Source organism: Plenodomus lingam (genome assembly GCF_022343315.1).
Source record: "Plenodomus lingam strain CAN1 chromosome Unknown contig_5, whole genome shotgun sequence".
NCBI classification, from domain to species: domain Eukaryota; kingdom Fungi; phylum Ascomycota; class Dothideomycetes; order Pleosporales; family Leptosphaeriaceae; genus Plenodomus; species Plenodomus lingam.
The window spans coordinates 506733-524251 of NW_027093957.1; the positions used below are offsets into that span (position 1 = coordinate 506733).

At 50.0% G+C, this 17519-nt stretch overlaps 10 protein-coding genes across 10 annotated transcripts; 4 read left to right on the forward strand and 6 right to left on the reverse strand.

The window, feature by feature from the left end:
- Nucleotides 1–52: 52 nt before the first annotated feature.
- On the forward strand, nt 53–533 carry IAQ61_008814 (uncharacterized protein; the record flags this gene model as incomplete). The annotated part of the gene is made up of 3 exons (XM_003836409.2): nt 53–133; nt 211–321; nt 378–533. Coding segments are annotated over 3 exons (348 nt in total), but the record flags the coding sequence as incomplete, so codon positions are not given.
- A 132-nt stretch (nt 534–665) lies between these two features.
- IAQ61_008815 (uncharacterized protein) lies at nt 666–1459 on the reverse strand (the record flags this gene model as incomplete). Its single annotated transcript, XM_003836410.2, has 2 exons — nt 666–706; nt 757–1459. The coding sequence occupies 2 exons, from the start codon at nt 1457–1459 to the stop codon at nt 666–668; spliced, it is 744 nt and encodes a 247-aa protein (XP_003836458.2).
- A 705-nt stretch (nt 1460–2164) lies between these two features.
- Nucleotides 2165–2757, forward strand: IAQ61_008816 (uncharacterized protein; the record flags this gene model as incomplete). The annotated part of the gene is made up of 2 exons (XM_066098136.1): nt 2165–2333; nt 2402–2757. 2 exons carry the CDS (start codon nt 2165–2167, stop codon nt 2755–2757), a joined length of 525 nt encoding a protein of 174 aa, XP_065951775.1.
- A 1757-nt stretch (nt 2758–4514) lies between these two features.
- On the reverse strand, nt 4515–7805 carry IAQ61_008817 (uncharacterized protein). The gene is made up of 2 exons (XM_003836413.2): nt 5844–7805; nt 4515–5796 (listed from the first exon to the last, which is right to left on the reverse strand). The coding sequence occupies exons 1-2, from the start codon at nt 6481–6483 to the stop codon at nt 4859–4861; spliced, it is 1578 nt and encodes a 525-aa protein (XP_003836461.1). The 5' UTR covers nt 6484–7805; the 3' UTR covers nt 4515–4858.
- Nucleotides 7806–7857: 52 nt separating this feature from the next.
- Nucleotides 7858–9078, forward strand: IAQ61_008818 (uncharacterized protein; the record flags this gene model as incomplete). Its single annotated transcript, XM_066098137.1, has 3 exons — nt 7858–8085; nt 8143–8391; nt 8445–9078. Exons 1-3 carry the CDS (start codon nt 7937–7939, stop codon nt 9076–9078), a joined length of 1032 nt encoding a protein of 343 aa, XP_065951776.1. The 5' UTR covers nt 7858–7936.
- Nucleotides 9079–9563: 485 nt separating this feature from the next.
- IAQ61_008819 (uncharacterized protein) lies at nt 9564–9809 on the forward strand (the record flags this gene model as incomplete). Its single annotated transcript, XM_003836415.2, has 1 exon — nt 9564–9809. The coding sequence occupies one exon, from the start codon at nt 9564–9566 to the stop codon at nt 9807–9809; it is 246 nt and encodes an 81-aa protein (XP_003836463.2).
- Nucleotides 9810–11739: 1930 nt separating this feature from the next.
- On the reverse strand, nt 11740–13082 carry IAQ61_008820 (uncharacterized protein; the record flags this gene model as incomplete). Its single annotated transcript, XM_066098138.1, has 5 exons — nt 11740–12355; nt 12410–12602; nt 12658–12850; nt 12971–13002; nt 13055–13082. 5 exons carry the CDS (start codon nt 13080–13082, stop codon nt 11740–11742), a joined length of 1062 nt encoding a protein of 353 aa, XP_065951777.1.
- A 1232-nt stretch (nt 13083–14314) lies between these two features.
- On the reverse strand, nt 14315–14717 carry IAQ61_008821 (uncharacterized protein; the record flags this gene model as incomplete). The annotated part of the gene is made up of 2 exons (XM_066098139.1): nt 14315–14570; nt 14695–14717. 2 exons carry the CDS (start codon nt 14715–14717, stop codon nt 14315–14317), a joined length of 279 nt encoding a protein of 92 aa, XP_065951778.1.
- A 416-nt stretch (nt 14718–15133) lies between these two features.
- IAQ61_008822 (uncharacterized protein) lies at nt 15134–15385 on the reverse strand (the record flags this gene model as incomplete). The annotated part of the gene is made up of 1 exon (XM_066098140.1): nt 15134–15385. One exon carries the CDS (start codon nt 15383–15385, stop codon nt 15134–15136), a length of 252 nt encoding a protein of 83 aa, XP_065951779.1.
- A 12-nt stretch (nt 15386–15397) lies between these two features.
- On the reverse strand, nt 15398–17427 carry IAQ61_008823 (uncharacterized protein; the record flags this gene model as incomplete). Its single annotated transcript, XM_066098141.1, has 4 exons — nt 16943–17427; nt 16869–16893; nt 15525–16812; nt 15398–15461 (listed from the first exon to the last, which is right to left on the reverse strand). The coding sequence occupies exons 1-4, from the start codon at nt 16982–16984 to the stop codon at nt 15398–15400; spliced, it is 1419 nt and encodes a 472-aa protein (XP_065951780.1). The 5' UTR covers nt 16985–17427.
- Between the last annotated feature and the right edge of the window lie 92 nt (nt 17428–17519).

Genomic DNA, 17519 nt, shown 5'->3' on the forward strand with positions numbered 1-17519 from the left:
TTCTATCACTTTATCTTTCACCATCGAGACATTGAGACATTGAGATCACCAGTACTACATGATCAAGATGAGTATCACACATATTGTGCTTTTCGAGTGGAAGTCTACTGCGTCTTCAGAGCAAGTGGAAGAAGTGCGCCCCCCTTCCTGCGTTCTTCACTAATTGGCAGCTCCATGGATACATGCAATCTGTATTCTAACAGCACGTAGGCATGCAAACGGATGCTAGCACTTGGAGAGAAGTGCATTCATCCGACCTCTCAGAAGCCTTACATCAAAGCCTTTACAGGTGGAAAGAATAATAGCCCAGAGGGTCGCTCCGTTCGTTTGACCCCCATTGCTACTTCCCACAGACATGATCCTGACGATTGCACCAGGACGGATTGACCCATGGCTTTGTCGTCGAGTTCGAGAGTGCGGAAGACCGTGACTACTATACTCATAGAGACCCTGCCCACCAGGCGTTCGTCCAGTTTGTGGGGCCGCTCGTTCAGGGCGTTAAAGTACTAGACTATACACCTGGGGTATTCTAGATACCGAACAAATGGTGGCAGATCGATGATGTTATGCGTGTGCAGAAAATGCCATGTCAGATACCATATCGATATGCAACGCTGGCTAATGTATAGATGTGATGCATAGGTAATGATGCAATCCTCTGGGTATCATGATACGCTAAAAGACTCCCCACAACCGCATTGTTCCGCTACCATTCGGTTAGCGCCAATCAGGGCATCCATTTCTCTTGTGACTCACTGATATTCGGGTTCTTAAAGATGAAGCGCTGGTTCAACTTGTCCTCCAGCCAGTCCATTTCACTCCCAATAATGTTCAGCAGGGCCTTGTTGTCGATCAAAACCTTGACCCCATCTTGCTCCACTTGCTCGTCCAGCATCGATGGCTTATCCACGTATTCTAAATGGTAAGCCAGGCCAGAGCAGCCCTTTGCCTTGGTCCCAATTCTTATGAGCTTTGGTTCCGGTAACTCGAGGAGCTCTCGTAGATGTGCTACTGCGGAGGGTGACAGTTTGATAGTAGCCTTGCGGGGGCCGAAGTTGTAGCGACGCGGTCGAAGCGGTTTGCTAGTAGGCGCCGGCTGTGGTTTTTGCGCTTCGCCCTCTGATACGCTCACTTTGGGTTGGTCTTGTTGTGACAGCCGACTGAGGTCTTCAGAGGTTACCCGCGACGGTGTAAAGCTTTTTGCCTCGGTTGCGCTGCCCGCTATCGAAGTGTCTGGAACACCGCAATTGCGTGGCGGGGGCGGCTGTGAGCGCAGCGATGAAGGCTGGTATGCAGTCGCAGTCTGCATCTGCCGCTTAGCAGACTGCCGATACATCCGCGATGACGAGAAGTTGCGTAGGCATTGTGGACATTGGCGGGGAGCGCTGGCGTGTGTGGCAAAACGCACGACGGTCGAGGAGGAGCGCGCAAACGACATGGTCGTGCGCGCTAGGGACATGATGGTATGGTAGGAGGAGTAAAGGAAGAGCGCAGTAATGCTTGGGATGGGATGCGGGTGCGCTGATTGTCGCGAGCAGGAATGGCGAGAGTGACAGGTGATGGATGATAAGTCACCAGAGAATTGCCCATGTAAACTAGAGTACTTGTAGGCGTATCGCTATGTCATCCGCCCGCTTGTGTCGGACACATGGGACTCGAGGGTCTCATTACCAAGCAGCCACTTTTGATTGGCTGCCAGCTCTTCTGCGCCCATCGGAATCTCGAAATGAATCAACTCCCCTCTCATCTCGTCCCACGTCCATAAACGTCCATTAACCGCTCGCAGAATCATCATCACGCGTCTTGCTTGTGCTACGATCAGTTGATGAGATGAGACTCTGCAGATAGCTTGCAGTGGCACAAGATTCTTCTAATTAACGGTTACATCATTGCAGGCTACAACCTAAACTTGTTCTATTGTAGCCCATGCCACAAAAAACTTCCTCTAAACACCGACAAATCCATCGTTGCATCTACCGGTACCGCCTCCGAACGCCATACATCCGTCCATCGATCACCCAACAAGTCTCCAGTGCATCGTCTCAACATTTACAACTCAATGGACTCCTGCTTGCCCATGTAGCTAAGAGGTCCCTTCTTGACCATCAAAGTCATGACCTCGTACAACACGTCCTAATCTGCGTTAGTGCAAGGAAACACTGATATGTCTCAATATAAAACTTACTGCAGCAGCCATGGTAGTAAGCTCAGCATTGGTGTCATACGCAGGGGCAACCTCAACAATATCTGTCGCAATGAGGTTGATGCCCTCAAGACCGCGAATAATGGTGCGGAGTTCACGAGTGGTCCAGCCGCCAGTCTCTGGTGTGCCAGTAGCCGGTGCGACTGCAAATTCTATTAGCTCAGGTACGCAAGTAGGAGAATTCAGCAAAGCTTACAGGCTGGGTCAAGGGTATCAATGTCGATACTCAGGTATACGGGCTTGTCGGTGCCGACTCTGTCCTTGATCTTCTTGATGATACCATCGGTACCGATCTTGTCGATCTCTCTAGCCTCAACAATCTCAAAACCACAGTAACCATCGTTTTCATAGTCAGATGGTCCAGACAGCGTCGTGCGGATGCCGGCATGGATATTGGTGTCATTGGCCAGGAGGCCTTCCTGTGCAGCGTGGTAGAAGTAGGTGCCGTGGTTGATTGCGGCTTGGTCACTAGGAGCGCCACCAAAGACCTTGGGTTTCCATGTGTCCCTGACCAAAACTTTAGTATTCATCCGAGCGTTCGTGAGTATGACTAGCTTACAGATGACTGTCGAAGTGAATAACGCTGACAGGGCCGTAGGCACTGGAGCTGATGTTAGTACAAGTTGCATAAATTGAAGATCCGAGGACTACAGACCGGTTGATCGAACGAAGCAGCGGAAGTGTGATGGTGTGGTCACCTCCAAGCGTAATCAGACGAGGAAGAGTAGTGCCTTTCTTGGAAGGACCAGGCTTGTGGGCATGAGTGTGAGGAGGACGACTGAGAAGAAGGTTGTGGCCCTCTTCAATCTGTTGGAGCGCATAGGCATTGTCGTATCTACATGAACGGTCAGTCTTTGGTTCTCGTTTGTGCACGCAACAATTAGTGGATCACTGGAGTCTTACGAAGTGACGGGAATATCTCCGCAATCAATAACCTTTGCCCATGAGTTGAAAGGGTTCGCCTTGAGGGGAACATTGTATCCGCCGCTAAATCCAATTCTGCGTGAGCCTTGACCCGCTAATAGTAAGCATGCGATTGCAGTAAGATGGACGTACTATAGGTTAAGGCGGCGAGAACCTTGTCTAATGCCACTGGGGCCGAATCGAGCGCCTGGGCGGTAGGATGTGCCTGTGTCAAAGGGGGCGCCTGTTTCCACGTTAGACTGCGAGAGGAGCGTCAATTTGGAATTCAGTACCAATGAATGCAATGTCATAGTTCACGTCGGTGGTCAGGCATGGCTGGTAGTTGATACGACCGAATGTGGATATGCCAGAGAAGATGGAGTCGGCCTAGAGTTGGTCAGTTACTATGCTCAGAATTGTCTGTAGAGCATGGAGTCTGACTTGGGTTCCACCATCACCAGGAAGTGTATTGTACCATAGCTTCTCGAGAGGGCCACTCATTGGCTCTTGGTCGTGGCCATGATCGCCATGTGCAGCCGCGGCCGTGGCAAAGCTGATAATAGCTGTAGAAACCTTCATTGCGAATTTTCTGCAGCTGTAAAAGGTGAATAGAAAGTCGATGCGGTAATGGATAAAGTCCACCAGAGAGGGCAGGCGAGGTGAATAAATGGAAAAAATTCATGGTTTCAGTATCAGTGCTCGTGTTGACGCGGTCGCGTTAGGTAACACTGCTGTTAGGTAGACAGCTTGGAGCTACCCTGGTCTATCATGTCATATGCAGGTATAGCACCGTACTGCCTCGAATCGGTTAGGAGCTCTTGGAGATATCATCTTCGGTAGTCGTTGGCAGTTGCGTAACCAGATTCGACTTCTCCGCACTTCTTGAACCCCATGAGAAAAAGCGTCAAAAGTAGAACAACGGTAGTCACAGACGGGTGAATATCAACGACTTTATAGGATGGTATGCATCATTGAGACACCTTGATGGTCTTTCAAAAGCCAGCTAAACATCGCTTCTCACCAGAACCAACACTCAAAGTGGTCAATGGGCCTTATCGATCCGTGTGGGAACAACCCCGGTCATGTGCGATGACGGTTGCCGCGATGTAGAATGTTTGAATTGACCAGTGAGTACCAGGATAGACGTTTCGTAACGGCCATTTTCAACCTCTCGATCTCTTGGTATCGGCCTTATCTCAAGCGTAACAGCGTCCGGCAGAACTATGTGCTCATTCACGTCATGAGCTATCAATGCAGTTCTTTCGTATGATTAATATTGGCCCAGCCAGCCAGTATTCTTCATTCTTCCATTCAAACGAAGTACTATACATATTCTGATTCATTCTCGGTGGCAGTGTCGGTTAGCAATCCTGAGACATTGGTTCGACAAGCTTCTGTGGTGTGGACTCGGCCGTCGGTGAGGCAATGCAAAAATCGGTCCGCATAACCAGATCACCGTCTACATTTTGCCGCTACAGAGCGTGCTTGCAAAAGAGAGTGCAATGATTCATGCTTTGTGGCTTGAATTCTATCGAGCTGGCACCGTTGCGGGGTGTATAGCACATGGAGTGAGGTTGAGGCGGGGAGCAAGGGTGGAGATAGCCGGCACGCTAATCGTCAGTCTACCCGCTTTAGGTAGATTACAGCACCTCGTGCATGAGATCTCCGGCTTGCTATCTATCTCTACTTGGTCGATGTCTAAACGTCGTTGCTAATCGGCTCGATCGCCGCCAACAACACCAGCAGAGTATGCTATCTACTTGCTTCATTGGGAAGTCCGCCTTCCGCGGGACCCCCGAGCTCTGCTCTGTCATCTGAATCCATTCGCGCAAAGGCTTTTTCGACCTGATTGTCCCAATTGCTCCAGGCAACGATAGCCCATTCGCCGAAGCCTACCAGATAGAGGGCAATGCATTGTCCTACCCATAGACCTCCAAGACCCCAGCCGTGGAATGCCAGCCAGATTCCCAATGGTAGAGCTCCACAGTAATAACTCACAACGTTCACCGTGGCTCCGATGTGTTGTCGTCCCATTCCTCTGAGCGCGCCACCACAGCTTCCATTCAGCCCGTCCGCAATCTGGAATAGCGCGACATAGGGCATGACCTGCGCAGTCAACTTGACTACCTCAACATCATCGTTGAAGATCTTTGCATAGAAGTCTTTTACTCCCATCAAGACAGCCAAGACTAGCACACCCAAAACTATACTCAGGACCGCTGCCGTGTTTGCTGCCCTGGCTGCACCTCTCGCATTGCGCGAGCCGAGGAGGTTTCCTACGCGTGAAGATGTGGCAACGCCGACACCGAATGGGATTGTATTCATGACCTGGTCCGTAGTCATGATGACACTCTGCGCGGCCAGTGGAATCGTTCCGAGCTTGCCTGCTACAAGGGCGACAATTTCAAATGCCCACCACTCCGTGCCAACGTGTATAACACCGAGAAAAGCCAGGCGTGAAAATGTTCCCATATTTTGAAGACATTTCCGGTCCCAACCACCCCAACACTCCCAACCGTCGATAAAACGTGCGTAGGCCAGGAGAAGAAGGAATGACGCCCAGTAAGCGATGCCAGTGGCAAGGGGCGCTCCAAGAAGCCCCATTCTGAACGTATAGACAAAGAGGTAGTTGAGCCCAGCGCTGAGGGGTGACGTGATCAGTAGCACATATGTGCCAGGTTTCATTATTCCTTCATCACGTCAGCAGCTGAACAAATAATCCAGTGGTACAACTGACCTTGCGCCTGCAAGTACTTTTTCAGTGCTTCGAAGTAGATATAGCCAACGCCACCGGGAACCAGGACTGATAAAAATCTTGCCGAGTCCCGCGCAATGTAGGCTTCCTGGCCAAGAGTTTTGAATAACGGCTCGGAGCATAACCACAGGATGGCGATTGGAATATAGAAAGCCAAAAGGACAACGAAGGACCGCTGTAGGATGATGCCGAGATCATGACGATGCTTACTTCCTGTGAATGATGCCGAGGCGAGGGTGTCGATTGCTGTGGTGCCTCCAAGAGCGACAAGCCATCCAGTAGCCATGGCGAACATGTACGAGAACGCAGCTGTAGCCAAAGCTTCTGGCGACAGACGTCCGACGATCAGGACGGACACTGTCTGCAACGAGTTTTGCAACGCGTATGCGATGACCACTGGCAGCGATCCCTTCAGGAGGATCCAGAACTCTTGGAGCAGTAATCGGAGCCTTGTTTTCGATGCGTCTTCGAGTTCTAGGGAATCACTAGTGGCCCATTCCTCATCTTGTGACGGTGGAAGAAGCGACGTCCGCTCGTTCGGTGTAGAGTCTGGCTCGGTTTTCTTTGAAAGTCCGAGAAATCTGGGTAACCAAGAGTTCAACTTGCTCACTTTGGAATCCATACTGAGGGTCAGAAGGGAGGAGTTTAGGAAATATCAGTCATAGATTGCAGCCTGATTTGAGGGATTAGATCTTGATATAAGCATTGGGTTTGGGTTCTTCGATAGGAAGGCCCAGGGTGAGGATGAATAGAGCAGGCAAAACGCACGCTGTACATGAAAACTGCACGAGCAACGTAGTGGATGCCGATAGACCCTGAGATGATAATACCCATGACAATACAAGCTCGGCGTAGAGTCGGTGTGGTCGCCCAGAGCTAAGAGTCTGCCATAGACAAGACAAACATTCACCTCACGTAGGACACAGCTACATGCCTGTAATCCTAGCCTAATTCACCGTAGTAGATCGTCTTAATCTGTGGACCAAATGCACATGCCGCTGTAGCCTTATCATCTGCGTATTCGTCCTATTGACTAAGGCCGTCCGGTAAATGTTACGTGACACAGTCTCTCTCGTAAGTTCACAGGGATCCACCCATCGGGGCTGGAGATGGCGTTGATACCGGTACCGACATTGCGGGCTTGGTCGAATTATACCGGTATGGCTTGAGCGGTCCCGTTTCGGGGGCGGCCGGTGCAGCTCGACGACCCTGCTTAAAGTGCCTAAGGCTCTTGGGTCGATGCAGATGTGCATGTCTTCGATCTTGCTAACTATGTGGACTCTGTTATGCGTGGGTGCAGAGTTGCGTAAATGGATGCTCGAAAGCTTAGCGCGTTGTGCCGTCCCGGTACCGGTAACTTTAGGAAACGGCTCCCAAGGTTGGGTTGTCCATGGTTAACGGTATGGCATCAGCGATAACACCATCTAGATCTGCCATGTTGCCAAAGACCATTATTGCAAGATGTGGATCGTGAGAGGAACGAAGAGAAGAATGGCTGGGAAGTCGAAGAGGGGCCGAAGGGACGAACACGCTAAGCAATGAGAAGCACAGCCCTGGTAGGTAATCCGATGAAGAGCTGAAGAAGCAGTCACAAGGCAACATTCTCACTCGCGAACCTAAGCTTCTCGAGTTCAGGTCTTTAAAAGGGTGTGACGGGGAGTACATATCGCTTGAGCCCAATGTTGTGATGTGGGGGCAGTGAGAGTCGTGGAAAGGCCTTCGCGCACCGCTGTTCGAATCACAACACGAGTGCTCTTCTTGTGGCGCACATCGTGCCGCCCTTATTCTATTCTTCAGGCGCAGAAACCTCAGCTCTGAGTGAAACAGGTCTCAAGCTCTCAGGCTGTAGACCGGCTATGGAAGTCATACGAATTATAGTTGACCAGGCTGCCATTTGTGACACCCACCTGCCAGCCGCAGTCTTGGCCCATTGGGCGGTTGTTTACCGGTATAGGCCAGACTGGATACTTCAAATATGTATAGACTGCCTGTTTACTTTTCCCTTCTCGTATCCATCTCATCTTCCGTAACCTGAAGATTTTTCTTTTACCTAGCTCACAACTGTCCAGAGCAAGATGGCAACAGATTTTCGGCTGCTCAGTCTTGATGGTGGTGGTGTACGAGGCCTCGCATCCCTGTACATGCTAAACAAGATCCTTTCATATGTTGGCAGCCCGAAACCATGCGATTACTTCGACATGATATGCGGTACAAGCACTGGAGGGTTCGTCTGCTGCTTCACTCACAACCTTATCCACGCTGACTCATGCATGCTGCACAGCTTGATCGCCGTCATGTTAGGCCGACTTGAGATGTCTGTAAAGGAATGCATCGATGCGTACATTGAACTGATGGACGTCGTGTTTGATCCGAAAGATAAGAAACAGTTACCATTCAAGTTGCGCAACGGCAAGGTGCAACCCAGGTATGAGACGAAGCGTTTGGAGAGCGTGATCAAGCAGATCATCGCGAGAGCCGGACACCCTTCCGATGCCTTGTTCAGAGGTACAAAAGAATCCAAATGCAAGACGTAAGCTATGCTCAATAACATCACAATCAGGAGTCATTAACAATCATATGCAGGGTTGTCATTGCTCTGGCCGAGGAGGCTATCTCTCCGTCCCGATTTACGGATTATCGCAAAACAGGAGAGTATTCAGAGTTCTACAACGAAGTGAAGATTTGGGAAGTGGCTCGCGCTACATCAGCTGCGACTTCTTTCTTTGAACCCATGAAGATCATTGCAGCAGGTGAGCCCAGAATCTTTATTGACGGCGGTGTGGGCTTCAACAACCCTATAAACGAGCTGCACGATGAGGCATCAACGCAGCTCGTCACATTGGACCAAGATCTTGATGATCATATTCGTGTTCTCGTTTCCCTTGGTACAGGCAAACCGGCACACCGTGGCTTTGGAAGCAAAGTCACGGAAGTCGCGGAGAGCATCACGAGGATGGCGAGCGAAACCCAGCATACAGCGGATACGTTCGATCGTGCTCACAGAAGACTGGTCGAACGAGATGGCTACTTTAGGTTCAATCCTCCAGATCTCAACGAAGTTGCGCTTGACGAGGCAAGCAAAAAAGGCATCATCGCAGCACGATGCGATGCTTTTGGAGGAAGCCCAGATACAGAGCGTATGGTAAGACGTTGGAAAAAGGTCGCGGGAACTGGGCAAAGTGCGTTGACTCTTGCTGCCTTTGTGGATTTTACTTGAAGCCTGTAGTGCTTTTTGTGGAGAGTAGATCATATACTAATATACTGTTGTCCCTAGTAGCCCTCCCTCGTCCCACGTCACCGTCCACACTGGTAGAAGGAATGCGAACGAAGTTGTTTTACACGCTCCATAAAAGCCCAAAGTATATCAAAGAGCCCGTAATATCGTATTGGCAGCATCTCACAATCGATTCATACTATGTTTTCGAGAAGATATACGATGAGTGCGAGAAAACTAATGAGAAAGTTTCGCGTATGTACAACATTTTAGCCAAAGCTTATGGGACAGGAGCTGAACATCAAGAAGTGAGATCATTTTTCCTACAATTTGGAGCAGCAGATCGCCCAACACCTCGAGAGGTAGCAGAGGTGTGGACACGCCTACTACGTGACAAGTCCGACGTTCGCAACTCATCTCACCGCAAGCCATTTATCATGGCTGTGCTGTACATGTTACATATAGAAAGGAATCTAGGGGTGTCCAAAATGGTTGAAGTGAGCCCAGACCGCCGCGAAACGCTCAAGCGCTTTGCCAAATGGGTCCCATGCCAGTGCAAGTGTGGCCGGGAGTGGAACTTTGTCAACGAGATCGGGCTTTCGCGAAGCGGTGATACACGTCGAGAGTGCGACTTAAACAAGTTGTTCGACTGTAATAGCTGGATGCTTGTGTTCAAAGGTGATCAGGTGCGCAAGTTGGAGGCCACACGACAGCTCTGGGAGGCAATAGTATGAGAAGGATGATTTAAGGATAATCCATCTTTGCATAGAACGCCTTGCTAGCCTTGATGTATAGCCATCTATGTGATCTATGGAATAGCGATAGGTCGACTGTACTACGGGAGATAGCAAGAATGCAAATTGACGTGTCCACTGTCTATCAGGGTTGCTGCGTTATTTATGTCCCGCAGAAAGAGAAACAACTTGTTTTACAGACCTGCCGAGTTACAGGCATACCGGGGCGATTGTGTGACAGCATGATATATGGTGTACCCACAAGTGTCTTGATATAAGGCCTGTCATCTGCTCCTATACCGGCACGAAAAACATTATCACAATGCATTATGGTCGGATGTCCTTGATTGACTTGTTTTTCTTTTGCCATTACCATCACTATCATGAGGGTTACAACTGCCCTTACCTTCCTAACAATCTGGAGCAGTGCAGTATATGTGCAGGCGCCAGCGGAAAGAGTAGTTTCAAGTTCCACGAGCATGCTCTTGGAGATGTTCCATAAACTATAAGTGCATGGTGAAGACGGGTGTATGAAGACCTCAAAACGTACAGAGTTACAAGTTTTGATAGTCTCTGCCCATCATAGCAATCGCAACCAGAAAAAGTACTACAAGCCTAATGCATATAACAGTGAAGGCAAATCCTGCTTATGTTCTGAAGTTCCTATGGAAAATCTATAGCAGCAGCAGCAGCAGCATTATTAGTACTGGTGGTGGCTTTTGATCTCTCTGGCTGCATGACTGCGATACTCGTATTCTATAGCTCAAGGGAGACGCCTCAGTCTACCTACAAACCCACCGAATTACACCCGAATTAAGACGATTCCTAGATCAAGTTAAAATATATTTTCCATCTGCTCTGGCACCTAGAGACTTAGTTCTGCAAAAGTCGACGTGCAACACGTCACTTTGTTCTTGATTCACGGTATACCAGCATCATTTGCATATAATCAGTTTACCACCGCTGTTACCATCATGAAATCACAACCGTAGTTACCTTTCCGGAATTCTGCAGTAGGGCAGTATATTCCCCCATAGCATTTGCAGTTTTAATTGCTGCAGAGGATATTGATGGATGCTTTACGAAGTGTGGCCCAGGAACTAAATGCATGAAGGGGAAGTACCTTACTAGCTCCTAAAATGTGAGACTTTATGACTGCTCATAGCTTGTTTACTAATATACAGCGTTGGAGACTGAGGGTGTCTTTCAAAATCGTCCTGTCAACGATAAATGTCTAGGCAGGTCCCAAGAGATGCCTTGGTACAGAAAACTCGGAAAATTCGGCTATCGCTACAAAGATTGTACTGAATTTCATAGGTGAGCAACTCTTCTTTTGTTTCAGACATTATTAGTGTAGAACTAGTACGAGTAGTGATAACTCAGTGAGTAATTAGACTACGTAGTAAATATGGTAAGACTGAATACATAGGACTAGAGTGACTGCTTTTATCCTAACATCTAGCCAACCCTTGGAGAACATTCCAACAAACCAGTGGTAACTTCACTCTGATTCATCTCATAGTCAACGAAGTCCTTGCATATGCTCGGACATTAGCTTCTAGGATCGTAACAGAGCAGTGCAGAGGAACAGGGGTCTGAATTAAGTAGTGTACTTTCCTATGATAGTATAGTGCACGTCGATCTGCCCGAGTTTTTCTCTCCTAGAAAAAGGTGTGATGGCAAGAACTGCAACTGCCAATGAGATATCAATTCATCAATCTTGTCAAGCGTAGAAATCAATCGAGCCGCAGCCGTACATCTGCCATTCATCCCATTACCAGCACACGTTATTCTTTCCAGCTCTGTTCAATTAATCACAAATCCCCAGAATCTTCCATTCAGAGGGCGTTATTTTCTGATTCACATGGCTTATGCATTGATTTGGCCGAAATATGTTTCCTATGGAAGCAAATTATATCAAACTGCCATGTCAATATGACCTTTGCCCAGATCCGCCAGAGTGCATATGAAACAGTTTCGGGCCAGCCATCTGGTGTCTTGACGGTCCTCCGTACTCACTTCCCCCTGCGCGTGAAGGCGCGACAGACGGCGATGCCCCGACCGGCACGTCTAGATTCCAGTCATTGATAGAGCCTGGGCCTTGAGCTGGTGGCTCTGTTTCTACGTATGGCGGCCGAACTGGCTCAATGGAATGCACAATGTTACGACGTTTGTCCCGTCGCCGCCAGCAACAACAATATCCAAAGAGAAGCGTGAGGGCCAACACTACAAGACCAGCCACGGCGATCAAAGCAATGGCAGTTGTGCTGAGTTTGGGGCCGCTGCTGCCACTGCTACTGCTGCTACTTGGTCCACTCGTAGGTGACGTTGGACCAAGAGTCTGAGTGAAACCTGGGATCAAAGTAAAGGGATCGTCTGCGACAGCTGTGGTTGGAGAAACTGGCACTGGATTTCCTCCATTAGTTGCTGTAGCAAGCACGAGAATTTCCTGGCTGGCAGTGCCGCATGCACGCGAGTAGTACGTTGTCGAATCTCCTCGCGCTGACGAGCGGGCATAGCGGAAACAATGTGGAGCCTCTGCAGAGCTATGATGGTGTGAACATGGATACTATTCAATTTGAAGTGGTCGGCATACGTACCATTGCAGTACTGGGCCAAAGATACCGGTGCAAACACCCTCTTCTAGGTCGAAGCCTTGACAACCACCTTGTCCAAAGTCCCGGCACCAGCCCCAGTCATCGAGACACTCGATGTTGTTGCAACAACCGAAGACGGCGTCAGTGTGTATAGCCGTAGCACAGTTGTAACCGTTTGGACATGTTAAAGGCGATGCTTGACATTGTAAGTTACCAATCACGATCCACATACTTGAGCCGAGACTATGTACCTGAGTTGCCTGAGACGTATCCACAAGTCGCGATAGCTCTTTTCCCAAGATCATTATGGAGAACCGGTGGAGCTGTAATCATATTCGCCGCGTCCGTGGTTAGTGTACTCATTTGGGCAACAATAAGATCTTCTTTGCAAGAACGGCAGAAACGACCCGTACAAATGTGACCACTAGGAAGTGAAGGATCAGTCTATAGCAATCGTGAGAATATCAGCACAGTGTGAATGCAAAAGAGAGGTCCCTCGAGTCCGAAGAGAGGAATGCAGCCCAGGCACACAGCTGATGTGTGGTGTAACCACCCCCTGTCCACGAGCTGAGAAACAAAAGCAACGCTTCTGGTGCCTAAAGAATCAGCCTTGTTGCAGGAGTGTATACACAGCAAAGAACAGCATACCGAAATAACCGAGGCGCCACCAATACATCGCGACTTCGTACTGAAAAAGGCTCGGCTCGTTTTGGCGGCTACCGGTATAGTCCTGTAACACTCAAGTGGATTGTATCGGTTGACCCGATAGGCGCAGTGAGAAGGGCTACTACTCTAGTATGATGGATCCTTCCGCCTATCTTAACATACTCAGCTTATGACAGATCATTCTCTGAGGCTGCAGGCCCTTGTGAAGTAGCAGTGCAGACGTGTCACACTTTGCAGGTTCAAACAAAAGCGTCCTGCGATACACAGTAGCGCTTACTCTCCAGTCCATCTCGAGACCAGCTCGGAAACCTGGAGGGATCCATTGCGCCTGAAGAAGCCTTGAAGACGCGAGACTTGCCAAGGCTTCTCTCGTCGTGATTCAGCGCCCAAATGTATGCCTTGTTTGGGCTATAACCACGCGGGTTGTGGGAGATGGGGAAAGCCAGTATTGAGCCACAATCACAATGGAGTCGATTCCATAGTCCGAGCTCCAGATGGTTCACAGTCCTGCTCGTTATTAGGAATAGTTGACTGCTGTAGGCACGTCTTGTGTAGGAGTTCATATGACGTGCAAGCTCGACGAAAGGGGGTCCCGAGGTGTAGGTTTGAGACGAGATCCAACGTAAATGATACGAGAAAAGCGAGAAGCGTCCAAATCTACCATCTCGATATCCTTGTAATTATAATAGTGATAAAAACCACTCCCACTCCGTTCAGGCAGAAGAGTAGAACAAAGTCATCGCAATGGCTAACTGAAGTACGATGCCGCGCGGATACATCCCCCCATCGGCTCCACCTTCCCCATCCAGCATTCCCCGCGGAGCACAACTCGCTCTGCACCATGTCCACCCACGCGCAACGCAACGCGCAGCGCGACACTACCGGTAACGTTGAAAGATAAAACACCAATCCACCTACCACAATCTCTCCTTACTCTTTTTGTGTATACAATGCCACCACCACCCACCCCCCACGCCTCCCCACCCTTGAACCAAACCCCTTACTTCTCCACCGTCCTCAATAACCCTCCCACCGCCAACAACCCGTCCTCTCCGTCCCCACGTTCACGCCCACAACCACGGCCCGCACCCGACTCCTCCTCCTCCTCCTCTTCCCACTTCACCGCAGGCCAACGCAACGCCCAAGCCCGCCACAAAGAATGGACCTGCTCAAGCGGAAGTGGCCAAACGAGCAGAAACGCAGAGAGCTACGAGCAGAGGCAAGAAAGAGATCGTGCGGCGACTATTCTGGATAGTGTAGAGATGTTGATGTGGTTTGCTGCTGCGAGGAACGAGGTACAGCTTCCGCGATCCTGGCTAGAACATGGCTTGGAATGGGGAAGGAGGGAAATGAGACGAGGGTGTAGGTGCGAAGACTAGGGACTTGGGCTGACTGAAAGTTCTCAGAGTATACCGCAGACACGACACTATTACCAGAATATTGTGCTTGGACTGAAGAATGAGGGTCATGTGGAGTGGCGTGAGGAATGGGAGTTGCCCTTGCAAGAGAGAGGAGGCGGGGAATTGGCGAGTCCGACAAGGAGTGGCCAGGGTAAGGAGAGGGAGAGGGTGAAGAAGAGGGTTAGTTCTGCGCACACGTATACTCAAGAGGAAGCATGGTACATTGCATAGGGCGACGATTTCATAAGGATGTGATTACGAGTACAGAGTTATGTATATGATTACGAGTACGGGGTTTGGCATGGCACGGGCGCAATGGAATGGGCAGTGGTAATATCGTTGAGCAGTATGATACGAAGCATTATACCCCAATAATTTTTATTTGAAAATGAAAGCGCATGTACAAACAGCAGCGCATGCTACACTATCCTATAACCCGTCAAGAGGAATTTTATTCCCAATTGCTCATTCGCATGCCGATTTGTTCTCATTGGTTTCAGTGAGAGCATATCGACTATAGATATGCCAAAAAGCCCCCTAAAACAAAGAGGGCTAACGATGCGTCCTCCACCCATCAATCGACAGGTATATAACAAATTCATCTTCTCAGCAAGAACGACCACAATCCTGGCTGCCTTTTCTCTCCACCCTCTTTAAAATATTACACCCCCTCCTCCATCGTCACGTTTCGCCACCACGGCTTCTCCCCTCCGCTATCCGCAAACATCTCCTCCGCATCCCCGACTTGCCTCCTCTCACTAACCTCTCTGCTAATCTGCCCGGACAACTTGAGCCTCATAGCTTTGCTGGCTAGGAAGGGGCTTTTTCGCGAGCTCGTTCCATACTGAGTACCCTGTGTCAATCCTTGGGAGGATGAGCGGATGATCTCGCTCGACGCCCATCCATCCCTCATGACGGGTAGTTGCTATTGCAGAGGTTCCGAGGACGAGGAAAGTCTGTTAAGGTGCAAGTAGACATCTGTTCCATATCTAGTGTGTCGCATTAGTGCGTGTTTTGGTCGAGTTTGGATGTGTTGGTGGTGTAAAACATACCCCTCCATGCTAATCAACTTCAAGTCTCCGCCAAAGTATCTGGCGTACAGCCGCGATATAGGTAAACCGTACCCAAACCCAGCCATTGGCGCTTTGAAATCACTCTTGTTGAAATCAGGATCCAGGCTTGGTGTTTGATCCACAGTGGTATACATGTACGTCCACACCAACGGGATCGACGACCTCGGGATACCACCTCCCTCATCTGAGATTTTGATTGTGATATCCTCCTTGCCTTCAGCAACGATGACTTTTGTGACCGGGAAATCATCCTTATCCTGACCATGCCTCTCGACCACGGCACGCAGCGAGTTTTTGAGTGTCTCAAAGAGCATATGCGACAAGTGACCTGGGACATACATGAAGCTGATGTCGTTGTTGCACACGAGCTGTACCTTGGGCGCATCGAAAAGACCATAGTGATCCTCGCAGACAAATCGCGCATTCTCAATAGCTTCTTGCGCAAGTTCGCGAACGTTAGTCTTTGTGCAAATGATTCCCACATAGTTGGGATCAGAGCGCGATCGCTGGTCTGTGAGGGCGATGTGCTGACCGATGAGCATTCGGATGCCAATACGCGACATGTAGAAGCGGTCGAGGAAGGCCTGAATATTGTGATCGATTTGCATCCGTTGTCGCTTGCGCTTCCATTCTAGAATGCCCTGGGCGACCGTAGTCACAACGCTGTCGTGCCGCCTCTTGATCTTCTCCAGTGTGTCTGCAAACTTGGTATTGTAAGCGCCCAGCTCAGGTGGCCAGTCTTGCCCGTCATCTGCTGCAGCATAGTATCTCCGACTCGACGTGGCGCCCTTGACCTCTCTAGTGATACTGCCACCGTTGCCAAAGCCATTGCCATTGCCATTGCCATTGCCACTGCCGTTCGACCCTGGCGCTGATCGGTACTGGCCCTGTTTGACACTGGGATTCTGTGTAGCCTGGCTAATCAACCTTTGATCCTTGCCATTTCTCTTCGATGGTCGCAGTAGTCTCTCTTTGACTTCTGAGTCGAGGTTCGGTCGGGGCAGCTGGACGAGTTCCTGTTGGTCGTGTGAGACAAGACGTAAAGTAGCCGACAGACCAGCATCACCCACTTCGAACGACTGCGCATACCAGTCTCGCACCCGGCAGATGGACGGCATCTCATTGAGGCCATCTGGCAGCTCGTTGAGCTCTTGCACGCGGTGTGCCAACCGTATAGGGAGTTCCTCGGACAAGAACTGTGACGCGCGGAAGAGGGTGCCAGTCGAGGGTTTTTCTCCAAACTGCACCATCTGCCGTAACGACACACCTAAGGACAGAGACCCGTTAGACAAGACGCTCACATGATCTCCAGAGCAAACATACCAGTCGCCGGGAAGTTGCTATAGTGCTACGGATGGATTAGCTACGGGTCCATCCTGTGCAACCGCCTTACGTACTTTGATCGTGTCCATCAGTCTTTCGCTACGCTTCCACGACATGATGTCAATTGTGCAAGGCCGTTCGGCCTATCTTGTCGCGGTTTCGCCCAAGTATGCTACCTCACGAGTCTTGTAGTTGCTGATGTCGCCCGTCCGTCAAAGCTATCGGTATTCCGCCCCGCTATGACGCTAATTCGACGGACGGATTTGATAGACCGAGGTAACGACGCACGCGTGTGCTGAAGCTGTTCGAGATGGAGGCACCGAGACAACAACGAGAGACACGATATAGCATGGGGCAGTCGTCGGTTCGAGAGGGAGGTGACTGGACAATTCACATGTGGGAACTGCCGCGTTCCGCACAACCTGATCCGTGAAGGGCTTGGGTCTTTCCGGCCCCCCACACCCACAGTGACCACACTTAGAGCCTCTTCAACGTCGAGGTGTGGCTAAACAGCGCTACGAGAATGCTATAGGTATGTATACGACAAACTCAAGTCCGACACCTGACCCGGGAAGGTTGTTCAGGGGGCCGTGTCATTTTTATTTTGTGCCCACGTCAATGGATTAGTGCGCGCATGACTGACGTGAATAC